The sequence below is a fragment of the Equus quagga genome, chromosome 4, assembly GCF_021613505.1.
Source record: "Equus quagga isolate Etosha38 chromosome 4, UCLA_HA_Equagga_1.0, whole genome shotgun sequence".
Lineage (NCBI taxonomy): Eukaryota > Metazoa > Chordata > Mammalia > Perissodactyla > Equidae > Equus > Equus quagga.
The window spans coordinates 106,097,189-106,120,636 of record NC_060270.1 but is presented as its reverse complement, the minus strand read 5'-3'; the positions used below and the strand labels follow the sequence as shown (position 1 = coordinate 106,120,636).

Below are 23,448 nucleotides of genomic sequence, written 5' to 3'. Positions count from 1 at the left end.
TAAGAGAACGTGAGGTAATTAGAAAGTACTCAATGCATTCTGGACTATTCTGCTAATTGTCCCAGGCAAGAGAAATCAAAATGCTTCAGAAAAGTAAGGCCTCGCTGAGTATTTGGGTAGAGGCCCCCCTTCGATCAGCTAGTCACTAAATGGAAATGTCATTATACACTCATTTTGTAGAGATGGATTAGTCACGCTGTAGAAAAGGCTGGTCGCTGAGGATGTGTCTCTTCCACGTTCCCTCAGCCTCCTCTGCTTTTACAGAGTTAGGTCTTCAGAGTGGCGAAGGAAAATAGGTCATTTTTCCTTCGTAAGGTATCATTGGATGATTCCTCTAGATTAATTATATGAACCCTATAATAGTTACAGATTTAAAAAAATTTTTTTTAATTTTTCATCTCAAAGAGTTCTCAGTCCCCACCCCTCAGAAGGTACCATGAAGGGGCACTAAAGTGCATTTTGATGTAGGGGAGTAGAGTTTAAAGGTGCTGTCCAAGCTAAGAACCAAGATGCTGCTGTTTAAAAAAGAAAGGCAATTCCTTCTACCTCCATCTCTGGAGTCAACTGAGGGAGGGCAATGAACTCGACCCTCACCAGAGGATTGTCCTAACTCTTAACTTTAGAGAAAACTGTGTAAGGACCTGCACATATAGACTCATTTATTTGTCCAAAATAGCAAAAATAGGCCTATTTCACCCTTAAGAAAGTATTTGCAAATCTGATCAGTCATGATCATAAAAACGTGAATGGATTTCAGATGCAATCCATGTGGGCATGCTCGGTGGTATCTAACTATGCATCTTCAGCTTAAAAGAACATGCTGCTGTTCATTTTCATCAAAACGTGACTTCTAACTACCATAAATAAAATACACATGAAACGATTAAATCTTTTTCTTACAATAATTACTTTTACATTAAAAAGTCACCATCATCTTCAGATATATCGAAAATTAGGACTCTAAATCTTATTTCCCAGTCTTAGTTAACAATCTTGCACAGGCCCGATAATCCAAAACTTGGAGCTCTGATCTACACAGCTTGGCAGGTTTCACACAGTTTGACAGGTAGGCAACTGTGAGATATGCTTTTTTAAAATTAGCATTTTCTATCAAAACAGTCTGAAATCTTTTAAAATCCGCAGAGAGACTGTATTTGTGCAATGCCACAGTCACGTAGCTAAAAAGGAGAAAACAAAATACAGTCTGGAAGATTCACCACAGTCCAAGTTTTCTTGGTCCTCAGTTTAAACCACCATGAGCCCAGGAAATCCAATTAAATACAGAGCTTTAAATAGGAGAAGAGTTGGTCCTAGAATAACTTAAGCTACTAAACAGGGACGGTCTCAACCACGGGTGATTTGATGCACTCTTCGTGCAATCTGCTCTTTTCTGCAAGGCTCAAAGTATTTTCAGCAGGATGCTCTGAAATGTGACTGTCACCATTCAATGTAGAGACAAACCCTTCCTGGGAGGGGCCTTTCAAGTATGAGTGAAATTCCACTTGAGGATGACTGGACCTGTGTTCGGCATATAGGCTATTGCAGGGCACACCGCTGTCATTTTCTGAAGAGGAGCAGCAAACTATGACCGAGGGGTTGGCAGCTGGGTAGTGGGAGGTGCCGTAGGCTTCTGCTTGTCGGGCATAGTCAACGAACTGCTCCGGGGTCATGGTGTAAGGCACCAGCGAGAGGGTACCGTTTTTGACAGTATCTCTTTCAGAATAGTTCTCAGAGATCTGGTTAGGAGTTCCTGGAATGTGGCTATCTATTTGGTAATACAGAGTTGAAGAGTTGGCATAAAAAGAAGCATTTTTTGTGTGGCTTTCGTGAACGGCAGTGCCGTCCGAATAACAAAGGACGGAAGGAAGAGGAACAACTTCAGCGTGGGTACCCAAACCTTCCACGAAGCTGTCCCCTTTCTCATCATCATCATCCTCTTCCTCCTCCTCCTCTTCCTCTTCCTCTTCCTCCTCCTCATCGGACTCGCTAGGTGCCAAGCTTTGTGTACTAGAATCAGTGACTCCGCTGCAGAAACTGCTCCCATCCTCCTCCTCCTCCTCCTCCTCTCCTTGGCAATCTAATTCCTCAGCAGACTGCAGGTGCAGCACAGCAGCCTGGGGTTCAGTTTCAATCTCAAAATTGTCTGCGATAGAATATTCTACGGAGTGAGCGACAGGGCCCATGGAACTACTGTGAGCACTTATCTCACTGTGGCAGCCGTTCAGTGTGGGGATTTGCTGCTCTCGGTTTTTCTCCAGTTCAAGTTTCATTATTGTGTGCAAAAAGTGAGTCCGGACACGGATAGGATTAAATTCAATTCTACCTGCTGTGTTACTACATCCTTCTTTAGTGCAGCCACATGGGAAAGACATTCGATCCACCTTGGAAGGAAGAACACAGATTAGCCCCGTGGAACGCTTACAGTCCAAATAAAACTCCAGTATCTTTCCGCAACCCCTTTGAATCTGGGATTACTTAATTCCACTTATGCCAGAACAAATGACCATCAAACTGCAAGCAGAAATGAAAAGGGGGAAGTAAAGGCTTAAAACTTAAGAGTTAACCTAATTTTAAAACCTGTATTCAAAATAAAAATAACTTGCGGTTATAAGTGTATACTTTTAGTGCATTGACCCCTCCTGTGCTTTTGTTACCTTTTACTCCATTCTCCCTTTTTTCCCTTCTCTCCATCCCATTAATTTTGCTCCTATTTTTCAACGCTTCTATCCTTCCTCTAAGCTCCCTTTCCCTCCACTGTGTGTCAGTTCACATGCCCAATTTTAAACAAACTTACTGCCCTCATCTCCACCTGCTATTTTTAATCTAAATTATATGACATTTCCGATACTAGCCATGCCCTTTTTTCTTTCCTTATTATAAAATGAACTTCTCTGCCCAAGGTGTCCAGATTGACACCACTTAGTATCATGCAGCCTGATAGTTTGCTCTCATGGATTTGCCTTCTCATTCTTTCAGATCCTTTGTACGTGGTGCATGTATGTGGACTGCAGGGCTGCGATGGGTATGCACATTTATGACTGTGACTGGTGGACTTGTGTTTAGCTCCTGGCTCCCTTCATCCCCTCCCCATTCCACCAGACTACAAACTTTTCACGGGAAGGAGACGTTCATTTACTCAATATCCCAAAATCAGATAGAGTGATTGGGTTCAGCAAGAGCCACTGGACTGAGCTATTGACTCAGGTGAGAAGTGGAATTCCGGGCAATCCAAACACACTCCTAAGACACTTGCTAATTGTTTCAGACTCCACCAACTAACCTGTATGCAGGCCAGAGCACAGGCAACCAGAAAGAACTTGCCCTGCTTGTCACCTTATCCAAGTGTGGGGAATTTCGTGTGCCACAGAGGAGAAGCGGATGGTAGCATGATCATCCTGGTCCCAATAAAAAGTAGTAGCAGATGTCCGAGCCAGAATCTATAGCTGTTTCCTTACTCATGAACCCCTTTTCTGTGAATCCACCTCAAGTAATTGTTCAGCTGATGAGAACCGTCTTCTCCTTTTGCCTGCCCGAGGGCTCTCCTTATTGGAAAAGCCAAGTTTCCTTGTAAAATAACACCACCTAACTAATCATGGAGTACTAGTGACATTATAGATGGATGGAGACCTGAGAATCATCTAGCCGAGGGGTTGGTAAATTTTTTTGTGTCCCTGATCAGAGAGCAAATATTTTAGGTTTTGTGGGCCTTATAGTCTCTGCGGTAACTATTCAACTCTGCTGTAGAAGAATGAAAGTAGTCACAGAAACATGTAAACAAACAAACCCACAAAACATGACTGTGCTGCAATAAAACTTTATTTACAAAAGCAGCTGACAGGCCAGATTTGGCCTGTGAGTTATAGTTTGCCACCCTCTGATCTAGTCCAGTCCATTCATTTTAGTGATGGGGAAACTGAGACCAGAAAGTTTGCCTGACTTACCGATTTTACACAGCTGGCACGGAGCAGAGCCAGGGGTAGAACTTAGCTTTCTTAATTCTCAGTCTAGTAATTTTTCCACTAGTCTATACCACCTCTAACCAATCAGCATTTTATGACCCATGGATGGATCAGAAAATACAAACTTGAATATTAGGGATGTCATGATCTCCCTGAAGCTTGTAAAAAGCTAAAATAAGCTAGTATAACAAATGAATCCAAGAGGAAATAATTTCAATGGACTCAACTGCAGCTTGGGTTGCCTTTCACATTATATCTCACCTGTATAAGCATATTATGTGCACCCATGAACGTCCTTGACTTTGTGTTTCTCTCCGCTTGAATCACGTGTCTTGCCTTGCCCCAAAGTTTCCTTCCACATTATCTGTAACACGACTGCCTCTTTAGAGGGTGATGCATAATGTCTCGTCTTTAGATTCCCTGAAATCCCAATCCTTACCTGACACTTAATGCCTGCCAGGCTGCAGGTACATGTTTCTGGATCACAGAACACTCGGCAGTCACAGCCACAGTCCTCTCGCGATAGGCGGATGGCTCGCAGCTCATGCTTTTCTTCCACATCAATCTTTTTCACTCCAGAGGCCCGCAGCAGTGCCCTCCGTTTTTTGGTTGGCAGGGGTTGTAGAAAGAAGTACTCGTCTACCTCTGTGTTGTCTAAATCAATATCATCATCAGAAATGTCGTCCACTGTAAGAGTGCTAGCTTCTTCAGATTCCACCGTGCCGTTCTTAGTCATCTAGAAATGCAAAGCCGCAAATAAGAGACTTAGCACGGGCAGGGTTTAAAATTCCCACTCTCACACTTGGCAGGAATGAAACTACTATATAACATCATGTCCTCAGAATCAATTAAGTGTTTGTGGGTCAAATCATTTCCTTTTATTTTTCTCTTTAGAGAAGTCAAAGGGAGGAAAATGAGGCATCAAAATGCGAGGCTTTTAAGTGTCCCGTAACAGAGGACGTAATTGTAACTCTAAGCTCCCGAGGTTAGGAGCTACAGCTGTTAGAGCTTTCAGCCAGTGCGACGCGAAAGAGACCAAAGGTTACGGATGCCCATCAGTGAAGGCTATCTTTAGACTCAGTTTGTGATGGGCAGCTCTGAGTTGGAATAAATGTGTCCTTGTTCAGAGGTGATAGCATCTTAGCGGAAGCCATTGCCACCTCAATCAGCAAACATGTTGTCCTTGAAATAACAACCCTGTCTTGGGCTCCAACAAAACCATGGACGAGGAAATAAAGTTATGCTGCACTGTGCTGTTGGGATTACAAACACGGTTACCCTACCGAACATTCCAAGAATGAGGGCTTGATATGAAGTAATCAGTTAGGTCAGCGTGCTCTCAGACAGACAAGGAGCAGAGGGCAGTGCTGGCGGGCTCTCGCCAACAGGAAACTGAAACAATAAACTCAGCCCTCAAAGGAGTTCATAAGAACCTTTGCCCAAAGCAATAGCTTCTGCATAATAGCTCATGTGGACAACTATGTCTCATATACCCTTAACTATTCTGCTTCTATTTATATTTCTTTTCTAAATTAATTTCATCCATCAGTATTTCACTTTTTACTGTTACACCACCACATATTATGTTTCCTTTGTAACAAAGCATTTAGAAAGAGATATTTTGTTTGAATATGAGCAAGAAATGTATTCTGAGAAGCAGCACAGGAATAAATGCAAAAACTTCATAAGGGATTATTCAAGAAAGTTCTAAATACAGAAGCTATTTTGATTTTTTAATTTTTCAGTGTGTTACATCATAAACTTCATCAATTGTAATTATTACCATGTTTTTTGATCTTAACAACAGTTCCGTCTTTACACAGTTAAAATACTCTGGTGACATCTGACATCATTCTCTCATATTTATAGGAAGAACCAACATTTAGATAGGAATACTTATCATTGACCAAAAAGTCCCAAACCAGACAACTGTGAATGCATTGAAAACAAATAGAAGGCTAGTCTTTCCCCTCAAGTGGAGGAAACAATGCAGTATCAAGCGTATATTAAATATAGGACAAAGGTCCCCTGAGAAGCATTTTCAAAAGCTACTAAATTATATTTTTTGAATATTTCAGAGCTTAACTCTATGTTCTTGCAAAGATAGGCACGCCCTTTTAATGGGCTTTGTTTCTTGCTGTGATCTGCAATGCGTTTCCTTTCTTGGTATTTCTTTATAAATATGTACTGGTTACGCTGTTCATGTTCCTGTGATGTCTGCTATTAGGATGTTACTTTGATTGGTTGCTGTCATCATTTTTGTTAATTCTTACCTGCTAACAAAAGCATCTTTCTATCTGTAAAGATCTGATTGTCTACGGAATTGGAATGTGTAATTGCCTCACGTATACTCAATCCTCTGTGACTGGTAAAGCTGCATTAACAATCAGGAGAGTTGCCTTCCCAACTTGTCACCTCTGTGGCATTTAGATTTGTTTTCATTAATGCTTGGCCTGCCTACGTGAATTTCATCAAGCTTCTGACTCCACAGCACTTGTAGAACACCCAGGGCTGGATTAGCATGATTCATTTCAATACTTCCTTCCTACTCAGTCTCCGGGTTCTCTAACACTTATCCTCCTTTGTGTAACTGGTAATATCACAAAAACAACAAAAAAATCCCTATTTTATATTAACAGGTTTTGATTTTTAAAAAAATAATGGTTGCTATCATATTAATGAAAAATTTTAGGGCAACGTGAATAACTAATTGGCATCGAAGAATTAAGAAAACCCCAACTGTATCTCACATAAACTACGGATGATGCTTACTTCAAATATAAGTGGAATAAAATCTGCATCTCTTACTCCCACATACAAATTATGGTAAACAATTTCATTTCAAAATAAAAATCCCATTAAGAATCTAAAAGTCCTCCTCATAGACCTACACACTGTTTTCACTCTTGTCCAGAAACCCACAGGGGCTCTAGTCTAGATTTTCAAAATCTCACATTAGCATTGAAGTGACCTGGCAAGGTTTTCTCCTTGCCTCTTCAATACCATCTCTGCCATTTCTAACGAAGACTGGAAAAATTCTAGTTCACCAATTGGCTTATCTTCCCCTCCTCATAGTTTCCAGTTTGGTGTATGGCCATTGAGAGAGATTATTCTTTGCTATCCCCTCAGAAGTCCTTTCCCAGCTATCTCCTCTGGTCTACACCCATTTCCTTCTTTGAAACCCTGGTCAAATCTACCGGATTTAAATACTCTTTCAAATAAGATTATTACATAGATTATTTTCAAATGCATCTTCTAATATTAGAGCAATAGGGAAAAAAGTCAATGAGCTCCCTATTTCCGTTCGCAACTAGTGCAAAGAAACCAGGGAATCATCCAAGATTGCCCCATCTACTTTTTTGCTGACTCCTTTACTTCTTTGAACCCATCTTCACAAGAATGTTCATTTTGTACATTGTTTTTCTCCTCCCCTAACTTTATAGAGATATAATTGATGCATAACATTGTGTGAGTTTAGGGTGTGCAATGTGTTGATTTGATGCACTTATAGATTGCATAAAGATTACCACTGTAGCATTAGCTAACATCTCCATCACATCACATAATTACCATTTCTTTTTTGTGGTGAGAACATTTCAGATCTACTCTCTTAGCAATTTTCAAGTATATAACACAGTATTGTCAACTACAACCACCATGCTCTACGTTAGATCTCCAGAACTTATTCATCTTATGACTGGAAGTTTGTACCCTTGGTCCCTCATCTTCCCATTTCCCTCACCCTCCAGCCCCTGTTAACCACCATTCTACTCTCTGTTTCTGTGAGTTCTGCTTTTTTTAGATTCCACATATAAGTGATATCACACAGTATTTGTCTTTCTCTGTCTGACTTATTTCACTTAGCATATTGCCCTCAATGTCCATCCACGTTGTCGCAAATGGCAGGATATCCTTCTTTCTCATGGTGAATAGTATTCTATTGTATATATCTATATATAATATATTTTACTCTTGACATGAGTGTTACCTTTAAATGTCTTTTTTTATATGGCAAAATAGATTCATTGAATCTTCAGACTTTAGTTCATCAGATGCAGCCTCTTTATATTATGCATAAGGAGGCCCAGATTAATTTAGACCTCTCCAAAACATGCTTATAAAACTAATTCCCTAACCCCTAGTTTGGTATGCTTTTCCTTATATGTCATAGATAGATTCCAAGTTTCTGATAGTACATAATGCAGTGCTGGGACTCCAACATGGAATTAAACACAATGTGTCTAAAAGCTATTCTGTTTATAAAATAAATGCATGCAAAGTAATCAGCACATTCGAAGGAATGCTTTCTTTTGAGATAGATCCCTTAGAAGGCAATCTGGGCCTTGGACCATTTCTAGTTCTGTGCTCTCTCCCCAAAATAACCTTGCCTTCCCAAGAGCTCAAAGAAAGCGTGCCAAAAATGTGGCTTAAGGAGACCAGCAAATAATCTTAATTCTCAAACCTGCTTTTGATCCTGTGTCCATATGGGTGTAAAAAAAAGAGAGATTGGAGGGAGTGAAAGAGAGGTGGGAGAAAGAGATATGAGATGATAATATTAATAACAACAGTTGTTGAATCTGGTGCCCGGCATTGCTCTAAACACTTTATCTACATAACTTATTTAGCATCACAAAAATCTCATAAGGTAGATATTATCATTATCTCCATTTAACTGATGAGGAAAGTGAGGCATAGGAGTGCTAAAATAACTTACCCAAGATTGCAAGTAGTGAGACTGTGCACCAAGTTACAATCTTGGATATTTGACTGTACAGCTTGTGCTCTTAACTGCCATGATAATTACATATACACATTGTTTTTAATATATACTTAAAATATACTGAATAGTCTTTTGTGCTCACTTTGTATTAGGCATTGTAGTTGTATCAATGAGCAAGACACAGGTCTTGATCTCAATGGATTGGAGTAAGGAGGTGAGGAATCTAGTAATTTTAATCTAGTTCATGAGGATTTTCTAGCTGAGGGTGAACACAGGGCATGAGAGTATGTAGGAGGGGCACCTAGAGGTGGGGCTGGCGGTGAGGTGAGGCGAGAGGACTTTCACATCTAGGCTTAACTCTCAAGATGGAGTAGCAGTTAGATGAACAAGGGGAGGCAGAAGGCATTCCTCATGCAGCAACAATAGTTTCAAAGGCCTGAGATGGGACAGAGCATGATGCTTTCATTGGCTTGCAAATTATCCAGATGACTGGACTTATATGGGATCCCCTCCTGTCTTGGTCCGTAGGCAAAAGAAAATAAGTAAATAAAGAGTAGCCTTTACAGATAGCTCCTCTGTTCTCCTGCCTTACCCCCTTAGAGGTGATAAGTAATGACTTAACTCATAATCTGATCTAATGATCTTTATCTTATTTTATACCTATCTCACATATGTGTGCATTTATTTATATTATATTGGAAGGATCTCAAGGTCAAGGACTCTGGCGTGTGTGTTTGTTTGTTCCAATGATGATACTAAGATGAAACTTACTTCATGAGCCACTGTGTAAACTTGTCCAGACTCATTCTACAAATGACTATAACTTTTTAAAAATAGACATAATTTAAACATCTTAATTTTGAAAATTTGTCTGATTTATACTGATAAGTATGAGCAAACAGTTTCCAAAGCCCAGTAAAGTAAAACCTTTGCCCATCTAAATGCACTTGAAGGATGGGACACATAAGTGTCAGAATCAGTGCAGTGACTCTCAGACTGCTTTGGGTCAAGTACAGTGGCGGCTTAAATAAAAATCAGCAGTCAATCTTTCTTTTTTCCCCCATATCATGTAGCGGCTGAATTCCACTATAAATCCAATGAGATGAAATTTTGGGTGAATTAAGTGCCTGAAAAAAACTAATTCAATGCAAAATGATTGTGGAGAGGGAAACAATACCGAAAATGTGGACTGACTAAAATGAGCAAAACAAAAACCCACAAAAATAAAAACACTTCCTTTCAGCAGATAAAAGGTGTTCTTAGTAATAAAATCTCCTGGTTATTACAAAGTTATTAACGCATGTAAAACTGATAGTGGGAATAAGAATGTGAAAACTAATTCAATTCCACAAACACTGATTACTTCTTATTATAATGACAATGATCCTGTTGAGAATGTTCCAAGCTCCCATATATTGAAAACCAGTAAGTGAGCTCCATACTTTATATAAATTATCTCGCCTAATTTGCACAACAATATAATGAAGTATTTTTTTATAACTGAAAAAATTGGAGACTTGAGAAGATAATTTGCCAAAATGTAGCTACATAGTTAATTAGTAATTGCACCGAGACTCAAACTCAGGTCGATTTGACCTCAAAGCTTAAGCAGACTCACAAGACCAGTTTACAGGAAAATTCTTACAGTAACAGTAGAAAACTATATATAAGAAAGAAAAAACTATGGTTGCAGCCACACTCCAAGAGCTGATTTCAGCGCTGTGGGGCAGGAGACAAAAGAACAGTACAAGCTTCCTGAGAATTAGCTCATTCAGAAATGAAAAATATGATTCAGACACAGAGAATAAGAGCTCAGAAAAGAAGAAAACAGGAAACAAGCTGAAAATACATCTTCACCAGTTAGCATTTCCTCTGGGTACCTATTTTGTGGGCAAGTGAGGGTGGCCTTTTTTTTTTCCTGAGGAAGATTTGCACTGAACTAACATCTGTTGCCAATCTTCCTCTTTTTTTTCGTATGTGAGCAGCCACAACATTGCCACTGATAGACGAGTGGTGTAGGTCCACGCCCAGGAACTGAACCCAGGTCACTGAAGCAGAGTGTGCCAAACTTAAGCACTAGGCCACCGGGACTGGCCTTGGAGGTGGCCATTCTATAAAGATGCCAGCAGAAGCTGTCCAAGTGATAGCTGCTACTGTTGAACTAACGTGTTACTCTTGATTTTCTCAGCTGACTTTTAACTTATTTACCCTGGCCTGCATTTCATCAGCATAGTATGCTGCCTCATTTTGTAATAATATATTAGTTTTGGTGATCGGTTTTATGGATGTTTCCTCCATCATAATGTGAACACAGATTATGTCTGTCTTGCTCATCCCTGTATCCCCAGTACCTTGTTAATTGCAGTCCTATAGTAATTGACTAATAAATATTTTTTGAATGAATGAATCAATATTCTTAATCACCATGCCATATTAGCAGTTACTGTACTAAGTATCAGGGTTTACAGATATATGGCAATTCTGCCATCTAAGAAGCTTCCAGTATGCTGGGGAGATAACCATGCAATAAATACAATATAGTGTGGTGAGTGCAACATAAAATATGTGCAAATTATAGAAGTAACAGGGAGGAGGAAATGATAGACCAAGAAAGTTGAAAGGTAGATACAAAGACACAAAGCAGAATTATTTGCTTCCTATTCTGATGTCATAGTGTCTATCAAGGAAAAAAACCTTCCAACCAGAAATTGGAGAACAGATATGTTAGGAAAGATTTAATATAAAAAAGAAGTGGGGAGACAGTGAAAGAGTATTCAGCTATTTTATATAAGAATCCCTAGTCCAGACAATTTATGCTTTTGAGCAATAAAAACCCTTGAAGTTATGATTGCTCAGTCTAATATCTGTGAAGAGTCATAGGGAAAGGAATTAAAAGATGATCAAAATGGGAGTGAATTGTTTTAAAAAAAAGCTAATTTTAGGTAATTCTAGAAAGAGTTATTTAAACAGATGGTCTCTACATATGAAGAAAGACAGCAGGGACTCCTAGAGTATTACTTGGGCTCACTAAAGAGAGAATGTCCATTTGTCAAATTAAACTCTACGCAGAACCTCAACCTATAAAATAGATAAAAGTAGGAGAGAGGTGTACAGAGTCTTAATCCCATGGAACACAACTGGGAAACCACTGATCTAGTCCTGAGATTTTCGGACAAAATTTCTTATGCTCTTTACATGGAAGAATGGAATGTGAGCTGATTGAGAGTATGGTTAGATACATGAATTTCTTGTTATTTGAACAGTTGAAAGTCTCTCCAAAAACAGCAATGCTCAGCTCTTTTGCACCACCAGTGGGGCTGGGAATGAGGGTGTGGCACATATACATCCTATCAGCGGCAGTGGCCCACCCTGGGCATGAGTCTCAATGGAGGTCATGGTGGGATGGTGAGGGGGAAGCTCCCCCTTTGTCTCCCGACGATCACTACTCTGAGGAGATATCCTGAACTTGGCCCTGTCTCTTTCAATTGTTTTTAAATCATGTGTTGTGTGAAGACCTAAAAGGCAGGCTTATCACATCTGCAGATTACAAGATCATGTTTATTCAGATTAAAAAAATAAAACTTTATTGATTATTCTTTGTATCCCATGTCCAGCACTACAGAGGATTTTTGTCCTGGAGATGTTGTAAAGTTTTGATTTATATAATGATGCAGACCTGGTTTACCTGGGTTTCGCTTGTTTCTTGCTTGTTGTTTTTCGTTGTTGTTGTTTTACCTACTACCAGCTTAATGTGAAGAAATAAACTGATCAAGGTCCAAAAAGCTACTGTAACTTTAGTGTATACCCATGGATAGAGCATCCGCATCTTGGGGGTGGGTGGATAACGTAACATGTTCCTATATACTGGACAGACTCCTTCTGCAGGACCAAGTCCAGATCAAGTATCATATTTTGGGACAGACCCTAAATAAACAGCATTATATCCAGAATAAGGTAACCAGGGTGATAAAGTGTCTGAAAACCTTGCCCTGGGAGGTTTAGTGAAAAGAATTAGGCATGTTTAATCCTATAGAACAGAAACACTTGGAACCCACATAACCTATTGCCAAACATTTGCATGTCCATCAACACTGCTTTCAAACACCTGGAGTTTGGAGACTAGGGACCAGATTGATTCTGTACAGTTAGAGTGCAAAATTAGGATCAAAAGGTATAATCAGATGGTGGCAGTTTGGTCAATGTAAAGAAGACCTTTCTAACAATTCAAGCTGCAAAAATGGAATGGGCTATCTCAAAAAGCAATGTGCTCTGGGTCACTAGAGATGTGCAATAAGAGGTTTCACATAATACATATTTGAATATCCAAATACGTATTGGATATGTATTTGAGAGAAGGAATTCCTGGTTTTATGGTATGAGTTGGATAAATGACCTAGTGACTAAGGTCTCTGGCAAACTAAAGGAAAACATTCACATCATTTTGACATTTGGTCAAAGCTTGCAGTATAATTCTTTGGCTCATTAGCTGTTAATTGCAGGTGGCAAATTGGAACCAATTTAATTACGCCCTCAAAGAACCAGGACGTTTGGTCGTTTTGTCAGCCTATAAGAATTTCAACAACCTGAATTTACGAGTTCTTGACTTACATATCACCACAGAGGCACCAGAAAGGATGATAATATCAACATGTAAGACATATAAACTTTTCATACCTTCCTTTATTTTCCCTTCTGGTTTAGACCACCATTGCGAGCAAACCACCAGGCATTGCATAAGAAACACACAGCTCAAAAATTGAGAAAACTATATAACCCTGGAAAGCAATTGGAAATCGTACCAGAGCAGAGATAGACTTTGATCTCAGAAAGGTGAGGAAGAACAATTAAGATTGAAAAGCATTGAGAAAGAGAGGCCAGTCAAAGCTGTGAAAGCTAAATTAGATTTCCTACACCAAGGTAGTAGAATCCAGTAAGATACAACCCAGAGGCAATTGGAATGCCAAGGCTCTTTGAAACATACAAATGGCTGCCTAATGCATTTTACAGATACATGTGAAATGGGAATAAAGGCTAATGCAATTGTTCAACAATGTGGTGCAGATGATGAAATCTAAGCACTTAATTTGGAAAAGAGTATAGTGTTAAGATGACTACATTGATTACTGTGAAGAGTATGACAAGTTTGAATGGGCTCGACAGAGAAATAGCAGTGTGCTCTGTAATTTAGAAATCTAAAGCTAGTTATTTCTTCTAGGAACATGCATTTTATTCAATCAGCTTTCTCTATTAATTGTTTTTAGACCGTATTTGGAACACCAACATCACGAACAAAAAAGACACATTTGAACCCCCAAAACTGAATCAGATTTGTTCTATAAATCTAATTGAATAGATTATTTCTCAATATTTAACCCATAATTTGATTGAGATGAATTACTAAATAAAAAGCAATTTTACAATCAAAAAGTAAATTTCTATTCTTACTTTGTTTCCAAAATATTTATTATAAGGAAACATCAAGAAGCATGTATGTGTAATGGTTTTTTTTTTTTTTTTTTTACTAATCTTTCACTATTAAGGCCTCATTGGAGGAGGTGCCATTGGGAGAAAGAGAAATTTCTTACTGTTCTGGGGCTGTTTCTCAAATAAGTAGGAAGGAAACTTCCTAGTCCCAAGTCCGGTGAGTTTCTCGTGGCATTTTATCTGGTTTCCACACGGAGGGCTTTGAAAAATGTTTGATAATGAGGGCTTTGGAAAGTGTTTCCCTTGTCAGACGCTCCCTTCGCTCTTGTTACTCAAGAGAGTTCACTGCCGTTCACAGAGGGCCACCTCCGGGCAAAACCAAGGGGCAGAGTTTGTCTTTAACAATCCTCGCTTTCCTCTTCCGACTTTCTCTGGGTCAGTAACCCTCCTGCTGCCCCAGTTAAAATAATGGAATCAATTTAACTACATTTATTTTGTTACTTACCACAGAGGTATTTATATTTCAAAATAAATGTTATATTAAAAGTGAAATTTCAAATATCAGAGTGAATTTTTGGATAGCTTGTTTTTGGATAGCTAACGTTAGATTTTGGATAGTTAAACCTTAGACAAGTATAGTCAATGATATTTTTAAAATCATAAAAGTTAATATACTAGAGGAATTACAGCTAAAATATACGTTTTCCTCCATTAATTTTCCTCAGGGTTTTTAGCAAACGGGTCCACATTTCTGTGATCTTTTATTAGTTTCATGAGACACGTGTTTCTGAGTTTCTGAATACTTTCTGTACAGTGAGGCTAAGATCAGATCCCCTTAGAATCCATGGTCTTTTTGTTTGGTATTCATTTGCAAGGAGCAATGATATCCAAAGGCCTCACGTTTACATCTTCACCAAAAAGGAAACCTTCATGTTTTCACTTATACATGACAAACCAAGACGTGACACCCACCTGGATGAGTGCGTCTGCAACTTCCAACACTAAGCACAATGCAAAAAAGGAATCAATAATAAAATGCTCCTTTTGCTTCTTTTCTTCTTCAGCTTGTTAAAAAAAAAAGCATAGACGCAGCTGAATACAAATCGTATTATCAGAATATATCACTGCCTGATACAGAGGAAGGTTCCTGTAGGCGTGTGGCTCCCCCTAACATTCATCACATGCACTATGTGCCTCAAAGTTCACCACAATAAATCTTTTGGTTCTCAGATAGAATTATAGTCTCCCAGCTGTTAAAAACCACGGAACACAGTACCAACCCCAAGAAAGGGCCGGCTCCCTATGGATACAGAGATTGTCTTTCCCTATGCCTATAGGGGATAATCAATTAATTCTAGAAAAGGAAATAACAAGATAATATAACCAGTTTTCTACTGCGTGAGCCAGTCATTTAACATCTTTGTGCTTCTTTTTCTTCAGTTGTACACATGGTCTCATAATTCACCTAACCCACTGGGTCTTTGTTAGGATTAAATTAAATAATGTTTATAAAATGCCTGGCAAATAAAAATCACTTAGTGAATGGCAGCCATTGCTACTGTTCTGCCAGTCTTTGAACTGGAGAATGACTTCACTCTTGGAGTAGGGGACAGAGTTGGTTTGCAGTGGGTTAGAAAGAGAGAGGGTGGATTTCAGAAGCAAATCTGAGAATTATTATTAAATTAAGCTACATGCAAAGCAATCATGAAAAAAAAACAACAATAATAATGGATTGCTACCAAAAAATCTTAAGGGACTCTCAATGAAATCTGTCAAAAATATCACCAAAGGAAATATGAGCCATGCTTTAGGCTAGGCTGTGCTTAATTTAAGGAACTGCCTTCTTTTTTTTTGTAAAGATTTTATTTTTCATTTTTCTCCGCAAAGCCCCCCACTACATAGTTACATATTTTAAGTTGTGGGTCCTTCCAGTTGTGGCATGTGGGATGCCACCCCCTCATGGCCTGATGAGCGGTGCCATGTTGCGCCCTGGATCTGAACCAGCAAAACCCTGGGCTGCCAAAGCGAAGCGTGTGAACCTAACCACTCGGCCACAGGGCCAGCCCCCAGGAATTGCCTTCTTGTACAGTTGGGAATAATGCACATACATAAATTGAAAAATACATAAAAACAAGGCATTTAGAAACACATCACACCTCTGCCTCCTGACTTTATACTGGAAACTAAAGGTACAGGTAACACAGGTGTGCTTATGCTGTTTCATCTATTTAATGAATGGCCCTTTATGTTAAGTATCCTGGATTATCTAGGAAATATTTCCTTTGTCGTTAGATAACGATAGGACAGCATTTCCCATATAATGATAGGTTGATGAATCAATACAAATATAAAGAGTGCCTCTGATCAATGAAAGAAGTTTCTGAGCTATGTTTCTCTCCACTTGATGTCTAATGTGGCACAATAGATATCTCCACCTGGACATCTCCCTGCCATCTCTTTAGTAACGCAAAAGCCTCTCAAAATCAGTATGTCCAAAATTGATCTCATTATCTACCCTATTCCCCACCGAGCCCCAACCTACCAGTCTTCCTGGATTCCTTGTCACATCCTCCTCATAGAGAAAGGTACATTCACCCACAACCCGTTCAGTTTTGCAAGCCAGATATTTAGGAGTCATTCTGGATGGTCCCCCTCTTTTCCTGCCAAATCCAGCCCATCATCAAGGACTGTTGCTTTTACTTCCTAAATTACTCCCTCTATCTATCTCTCTTCATCACCCTGACCATCAGTCTAATCTAACCTTCCATCATCTCTCTCCTGACTATTGTAATAGCCTCTTAACTGGTCTAACTCCATACGCTGCCCCCAAACATGGTGCCCCTACCCCAAAACTATTCTCACATCATAGCATGAATTAGATCATATTATCCTGCCACCCCAACTCCACACTTAAAACTCTTGGATGACTTCTAAGAAAATGCCTTAACATGACCTACAAAGCCCGGCCCCATGTCGTTCATGTTGCTCCCCTCTTTTTTTCTCTGCTCCAGCCACACTAGCCTTTGTGCATTCTCTGTGCTTCCTCCTGACACAAGCCAGCTTGGGTTCTTCCTGCTGCCTGAACTACTCTTGCCAACCCTTTTCACCTTGTTATCTGTTCAGATTTCAGTTCCAACATCACTTCCTTGAGGAAACCTTCCTTGATCTGCGGACCACATCCATTCCTTGTTACATACTTTCATAGCTCCTTGCAACTCTCCTTCACAGCACTTAATGAAGCTGTAATTTTATTTTGTCTATATAATTAATATTTTTCTTTCCTATTAACATATAAGTCCCAGGGAAGAAGGGACCACATCATTTTTTGGTACAGTGAGCCCGAGTCCAAACACAGGGTCTACGATCTAGCAGCAGTCAATAATAAATATTTATAGAATTAATAAATAAACAATGCCAGGTAAGCTTTCCACATTGCTTTCAGTGAAGAGACTATAATGTTTTTGCTTTAAAAAAAAGCCTCAGCAGGCAGTCTCTTGTGTGAAATGCCCAGTTTGGCCTATGAATATAAATATGAAAATGGGTAACGCAACCACATTGAGGTAAGAATATGAGGTTTTGCAAAAAGCGAGTTTCTACTGTTTTTTACCTTTAGTTTTAAAGAGTTCAGTTTTTCCTCCCTGAGGTGTTCTCTCAACATCTCCCGGTGGAGCCTCTCCTGCTCTCTCGCAAATTCGCCAAGAGTGTACTGGCGCACGCTGTTATGGCGGCTGGACATGCCCAGGGTGCTGCCCCCTTGACTGGGCACGCTGGTGAAGCCTTGCCTCCGGGTAAAGTAGTACACGGTGACACAACTAAAATGCACATTCTTCGTCCTCAGCCGCTTCTCCCTTTTGAGAATGGAGGAAGCTGAAAGAGAAAGAAACAATTCAGTGAACACCTAGGGCAGCAGTTTTCAGACGAGGCGAAGGATTAGAAAATGCCACTTGATGATCTTGAATCTATGGTCAACCTTTTTTGGCTGGGAGACACTGAAAATGTTATATCCCAGAGTTAGTACAGATTTCTATTTCCTTTCTTAAATTTTCTTCTAGCTTTGGTGTAGACTTTTAAGTCCTTCTACAATGGTAGTCTAAGCAAACTTTTACAAAAGTTGTCAATAGTCTGTGAATCACTGGCAGAATTTAATTTCTTATTTCCCCTAATCCCTTAAGTTTTGGTTTTATGATTTTCACATGAGTTGCATCATACTATAATCAGAAAAAAACACATACTACAAACCCATATTTTGATATGGAAGGTGATTAGCGTGAAAAAAAATGTATATTTTTGAATTTTAGAGGGGCTACTCCCATGGAGTAGTAGTCTGGTATGCTCTGCTTTGGTGGCCTGAGTTCACGAGTTTGGATCCCAGGTGCTGACCTACAACACTTGTCAAGCCATGCTGTGGCAGCAACACAGATGCAAAATAGAGGAAGATTGGCACAGACGTTAGCACAGACTAATCTTCCTCACCAAAAAAAGAAAAAAAAAAAAGAAGTCCATTTTTGAATTTTAGAAAATTCCAAAAAGAAATAAAAATTCATGAAAAAGGCTCACTGGCACTATTTAGATATCTTTATAATCTAAATCGAACATAGCTTTCATTTGCTAAAGACCCCGCTAAATAGCATTACAGACAGAAGAATTTTAATCCTAGTATATATTGAGAAAATTGAAAATGTCATGAGATATATCAGAACCTTTATTATTAGTTACAGGGACATCAAGATGCACACAGCATCATGGAGGGTTGAGACACACACTGTAGTTGAGAGAAAGAGAGTCACACATTATAATCATGATCTTCTGGAGTTGGAAGACATGCGATTATCTAGCCCAGTCCTTTTATTTTATAGTGAAATAACCCAGGCTTGCAGAATTTGAGTGATTTCTTTCAATGTAGATAGTTAATGGTAAAGCTAAATTTACACCTAAAAACTCCTAATCTGGTGCCATATTATATGACACTTCTCCATTGGGGAAGGAAAGGTACACTGAAGTGAGGAGAAAGATACAGAATCATGCTGTTATGGTTTGAATTGTGTCTTCCCCCGAAAAGTATGTTGAAGTTATAACCCTCAATACCCCAAAATGTAATCTTATTAGGGAAGAAGGGTCTTTACAGAGGTGATCAAGTTAAAATGAGGTCATTAGAGTGGGCCTTAATCAAACTTGACTAGTGTTCTTATGAAAAGGGAAAATTGGACACAGACATGCATAAAGGGATAATGTGAGGAGACACAGGGAGAAGCCCATGTGAAGATGAAGGCAGAGACCGGGATGACGCTGTCACCGCCCAGGAATGTCTAGGGCTACCAGAATCGGAAAGATGCAAGGAGAGATCCTCCCCTACAGCTTTCAGAGGGAGCAGCATGGCCTTGCCAACACCTGGATTTTGATCTTCTAGTTTTCAGAACTGTGAGATAAGAAACTTCTGTCATTTTAAGCTGCTGAGTTGGTAGCACTTTGTACCAGGAGCCCTAGGAACTAGTATACATGCTCAAGTAGACAAACATACAGAAACAACGAGCTCAGAAGAAATCCTTGGAAGTAAAAAAATAATATAAGCTATCACTTATGGAGTACTTCCCAAGTCTGTACCATGTAAAGAACTTTGTATGAATTATCTCATTTTATCCCTTACAACTCCTTGGGTTGATATCACCCATGTCTCCATTTTGAGGAAGTCAAGTTGCCAAAGTTTAAATAATACGGCCAAGGTCTTATAACTAGTGGTGAAACTGTAATTCATTATTCCAGAGCCCAGGCTTTTCACCATCACATCACAGCAGAGAGCTGAGGCTACTCTAAAGGAGCTTAACAAGGCTGAGATTTGGTGTCTTACTATTTCTGGTAGATGTCAACTGCTGCTGGACTTTCATTTCCAGTGATGAGAAACTCAGACAGAATGAACAGGCTCAGAAGATTATCGAGTAAGAGAAGGGCGACATTTGGACAAGAATTCAGCTTCCCACCTTTCTCTCCTCTCCACTCTTCTACTTTCTCCAGAAGAGATTGCCAGAAAGCAAGTGTTTTCAATCATGTACATAATTTTCCCATTTATTTATGTATATGTTCACGGCAACATGCTTGTACTCCCGGCAGCAGAGACAATTTTCAACTTTGATTTAAAAGCTCTGAGCTATTTCATAACTGTATGTTTAAATCATCTTAAAACAGAGAAGAATTTGTCAAAACGCAAAAGATCACCATAGAAAGCAAAATTCAACAATGTGCCCAGTAATTTGCTACCTTATCTGACAACCTCATCCATCACCACCTTACGGCAGGCTAGAGACTCTGGCTTTGGGTGATAACCTTCAACCTTTTCCACTCTTGATATCATGAAAATGATGCCCTTAAGACATATCTTTCAGGGCCATAAATTTACAGAAAGAAAAAAAGGTTTTAGTGTATTCATTTAAAATAATTACTATAAACACCTCTGACGATTTTATTACTTATTTTTTAGACAATTCATGGTACTCTAGACAAATTTCCTTTTTAAAAATTTGTTTAGATCTTTTACCTGTATTTTTAGATTATAAGAAGAATTCTTCAACTTTCTGGATGACTCTATTGCACCACCCTTTCCCAAAGGTCAGATCACCCTTTCCCAAATGACAGAGTTTAGAGATGATTTTTAAGGTTTTGAGGATGACAATAGTGGCAGAGAACAGGGGCCCTTCACCCAGGCTCTTGGCCTTGCTAACACTGTCAAAGTGTGCTAGGATTAGTGCCTCATCCTATCCACTAGGGTTTATAGTTCAAATGTACTTATGCTTGTTTTCACATGTGCACATTATAAATAGCACTGTAAAAACAATGATTGAAAAGCCAGTGGAATATATTTAAAAGGAAAGCTTTGAAATACTATAAGATCAGCCTTGTGGGGAATATTTTAAGTGTGGTTTTCCCAAACTTAGGAGCCACCCACGTCTCTCTTCTAATGATTGAATTGGAGCACTAGAATGGGCCTTTATGGGCTATTGCTTGCCTCTAGGCCCCAATTTGACTAACATCACAAAATGAAGTCATAAAACAAGAGTCTGTATTCTTCAAGTCTGGGAAAAACAGACTAAATTCACTCAACACATCTGCCTTAGGGAATCGGAAACCTTCCTGATATACCTACCTAGTAATTGGTGCCCTTTGCAGAATGATTGAATTCTACTTTGTGTCTCTACAGAGTTCAGTATTCATTTTACTACTTGTGAAGTCAAGAGCAAGAAAAAGAGGGAGGAGAAAGTGGCTTTCATTACTGCTTTGAAAAATAATTAGTCTGTTTTCATGCACAATACTAATTTTTTGGAGTCTTTCAGCTCCTTTTCTTTTATCTCATTCACAGTTACCACCCTGGAGCAGAAGTGTCTAAATGCAACAATACTTTGTATACTGCCCAGGACACAGCTCTTGGGAGTACCATTATGGTTAGCACAGCAGAGCATCCTGGTATTACTGTAAAATGGTCACATAACAGGGACATAATATTGACCTTTGTAAATTAAAGGAATAAACAGCACAGAGTGGCTGATATTAACTATCTGCAGAAACTATCCATCTTAAAAATGCTTTAAAACAGAATGGAGAAGAGAATTTGGAAATTGACTAATTCGCAATGCTAGGGTAAGACTGTCAGTAGATGAAATAAAATAATCTGTACCATAAATTATATAAAGATTTCATGAACAGAGTGGATTAAAAATGGAATGGAAGCCAAAACTAAGAATTGGACAGTGTGTTTCCAGGACCATCCAGGGGAGCCACTGCTCTGGGCAGACAAATATTCTGAATTTTCTCATCCTTAGAGAAGACGAGTATATCGAGGTATCAAAGTTGAATTACATTAAGCTTTAAGAAAATTCAATCAACTTTGCTCCATTTCCACCCTCCTAAACCAACCTGTTTACACAGATTGGAATATATTTTCAAATCAACAAGACTATCTGGTTGACTTGTCAATTTTATTTCTTGCTGAAAATAATCAAATTTGTTTTCAGAATTATACTTCAGCCATTTGTGAATGTGGTTAGTGAGTGTATGTCATTCCATCTGAGACTGCCTTTTCTGCATGCACAGAGACCATCATGTATCCAGGCATGTAAAACTGAAGACCAGATTCCGGACCATTGATTCCACCATAGTGCAGCCACTGTGGAGCTGATGCTTGAGCAGTGAACTGGTCACCCTCTTAAGGTACACTTGTTCTTTTTAGTGTCAACAACTTTCAGCAAAGCCCTGGTATAGCTGGAAAGGCAGAAAGCAGTAAACAGAGCTATGTATTTTGGCACTAAATTTGGCACATGGTCCAGTCTGATATTAAACAAGGGGTAAATTGTGGAAAATAGTAATTCTACCATTTGGGTCTGAAGTTAATAGTACACTTCTCTCTCCTACGCACTATGCTCAAAAGGAAAATACCAGATGATTTATGTCTATATTTCGGGTTTATTTTTCATTTATTTGGGCCAATTTCCTAGAAGCAAAGTGAGAGTGCTGAAATTAATTTGTTTATCTTGGTAAATCCTGGGCAATAAAACCTTGTGTTTCTAAATCATACCGACCAAGTTAATCAGGGGCTCTCAAAGTGTGCACATTGTTTCTTACCTTTTGAAAAACAAATTAAGATCAAATCAGTTATAAAGTCATGAAGACTAGCTTACAAGAGAAAATCCAATTTCATCAGAAAATATTTTGTATAGAAATTAGCACAACAGCTTGGATATTAAGTCAATTTCCAATGGTTAAAGTTATTAAGATTAAAAAAATACGTCCTTAATCTTTACAAGTGACTTCTGCAAATTTTCTGTGATCATATTCTTGCATCTTCTCCAGCTTGACATGATTGCCAAGGTTGGCTGCTCTTGATCAGGGAGTAGTCCCTTTGAAAATGAAGCTGAGTTTCTTATCAAAAGCAATCCTTCCTTGTTCTAACTGCCCATCTTATTCCTTTAAGCTACATCCTTATGTTTCCCGAATATACTTGCCCCAGTCATGTCTTTCATTGTTTTGCTCAAATAAGGTATTTAGGACAATAATAAATCATTCAAGTGGGAGGAACTCCAAAAGACTGATAATAAGGAAATATCTTGGGCCATGGGTGAAGGAGAGGAAAAGTGAAAGTAAAGACTAATGGGATATTTTCTTTCCAAGCATGAACACAATTCAAATTATCTGAAGTATGTAACGTAAAGTGACCTATTACCTATGGTCAAATCAATGTTGCATTATTTTATATTCAGTACGTTATTTTATACTCAATTATGAAGGGTAAAAACACACAAAAACAAAAGAAAGAGACTCTCCCAAACACTGGACATGTCATAGGCAATACTGGGGTATACC

General features: G+C 39.0%; 1 protein-coding gene across 1 annotated transcript in view; it reads right to left on the bottom strand.

Annotated features, from left to right (window-relative positions):
• Window positions 1-503: 503 nt before the first annotated feature.
• The window catches only part of CSRNP3 (cysteine and serine rich nuclear protein 3), a 68,580-nt gene continuing 45,635 nt past the window's right edge, over window positions 504-23,448 (bottom strand). Inside the window, exons 2-4 of the mRNA XM_046659670.1 lie at window positions 17,711-17,970; window positions 4,399-4,695; window positions 504-2,381 (exon numbers count right to left, since the gene is read on the bottom strand). Of these exons, the coding sequence (XP_046515626.1) occupies window positions 1,329-2,381; window positions 4,399-4,695; window positions 17,711-17,970 (1,610 nt within the window). The 3' untranslated portion in view covers window positions 504-1,328. The remainder of the gene's footprint in view (window positions 2,382-4,398; window positions 4,696-17,710; window positions 17,971-23,448) is intronic.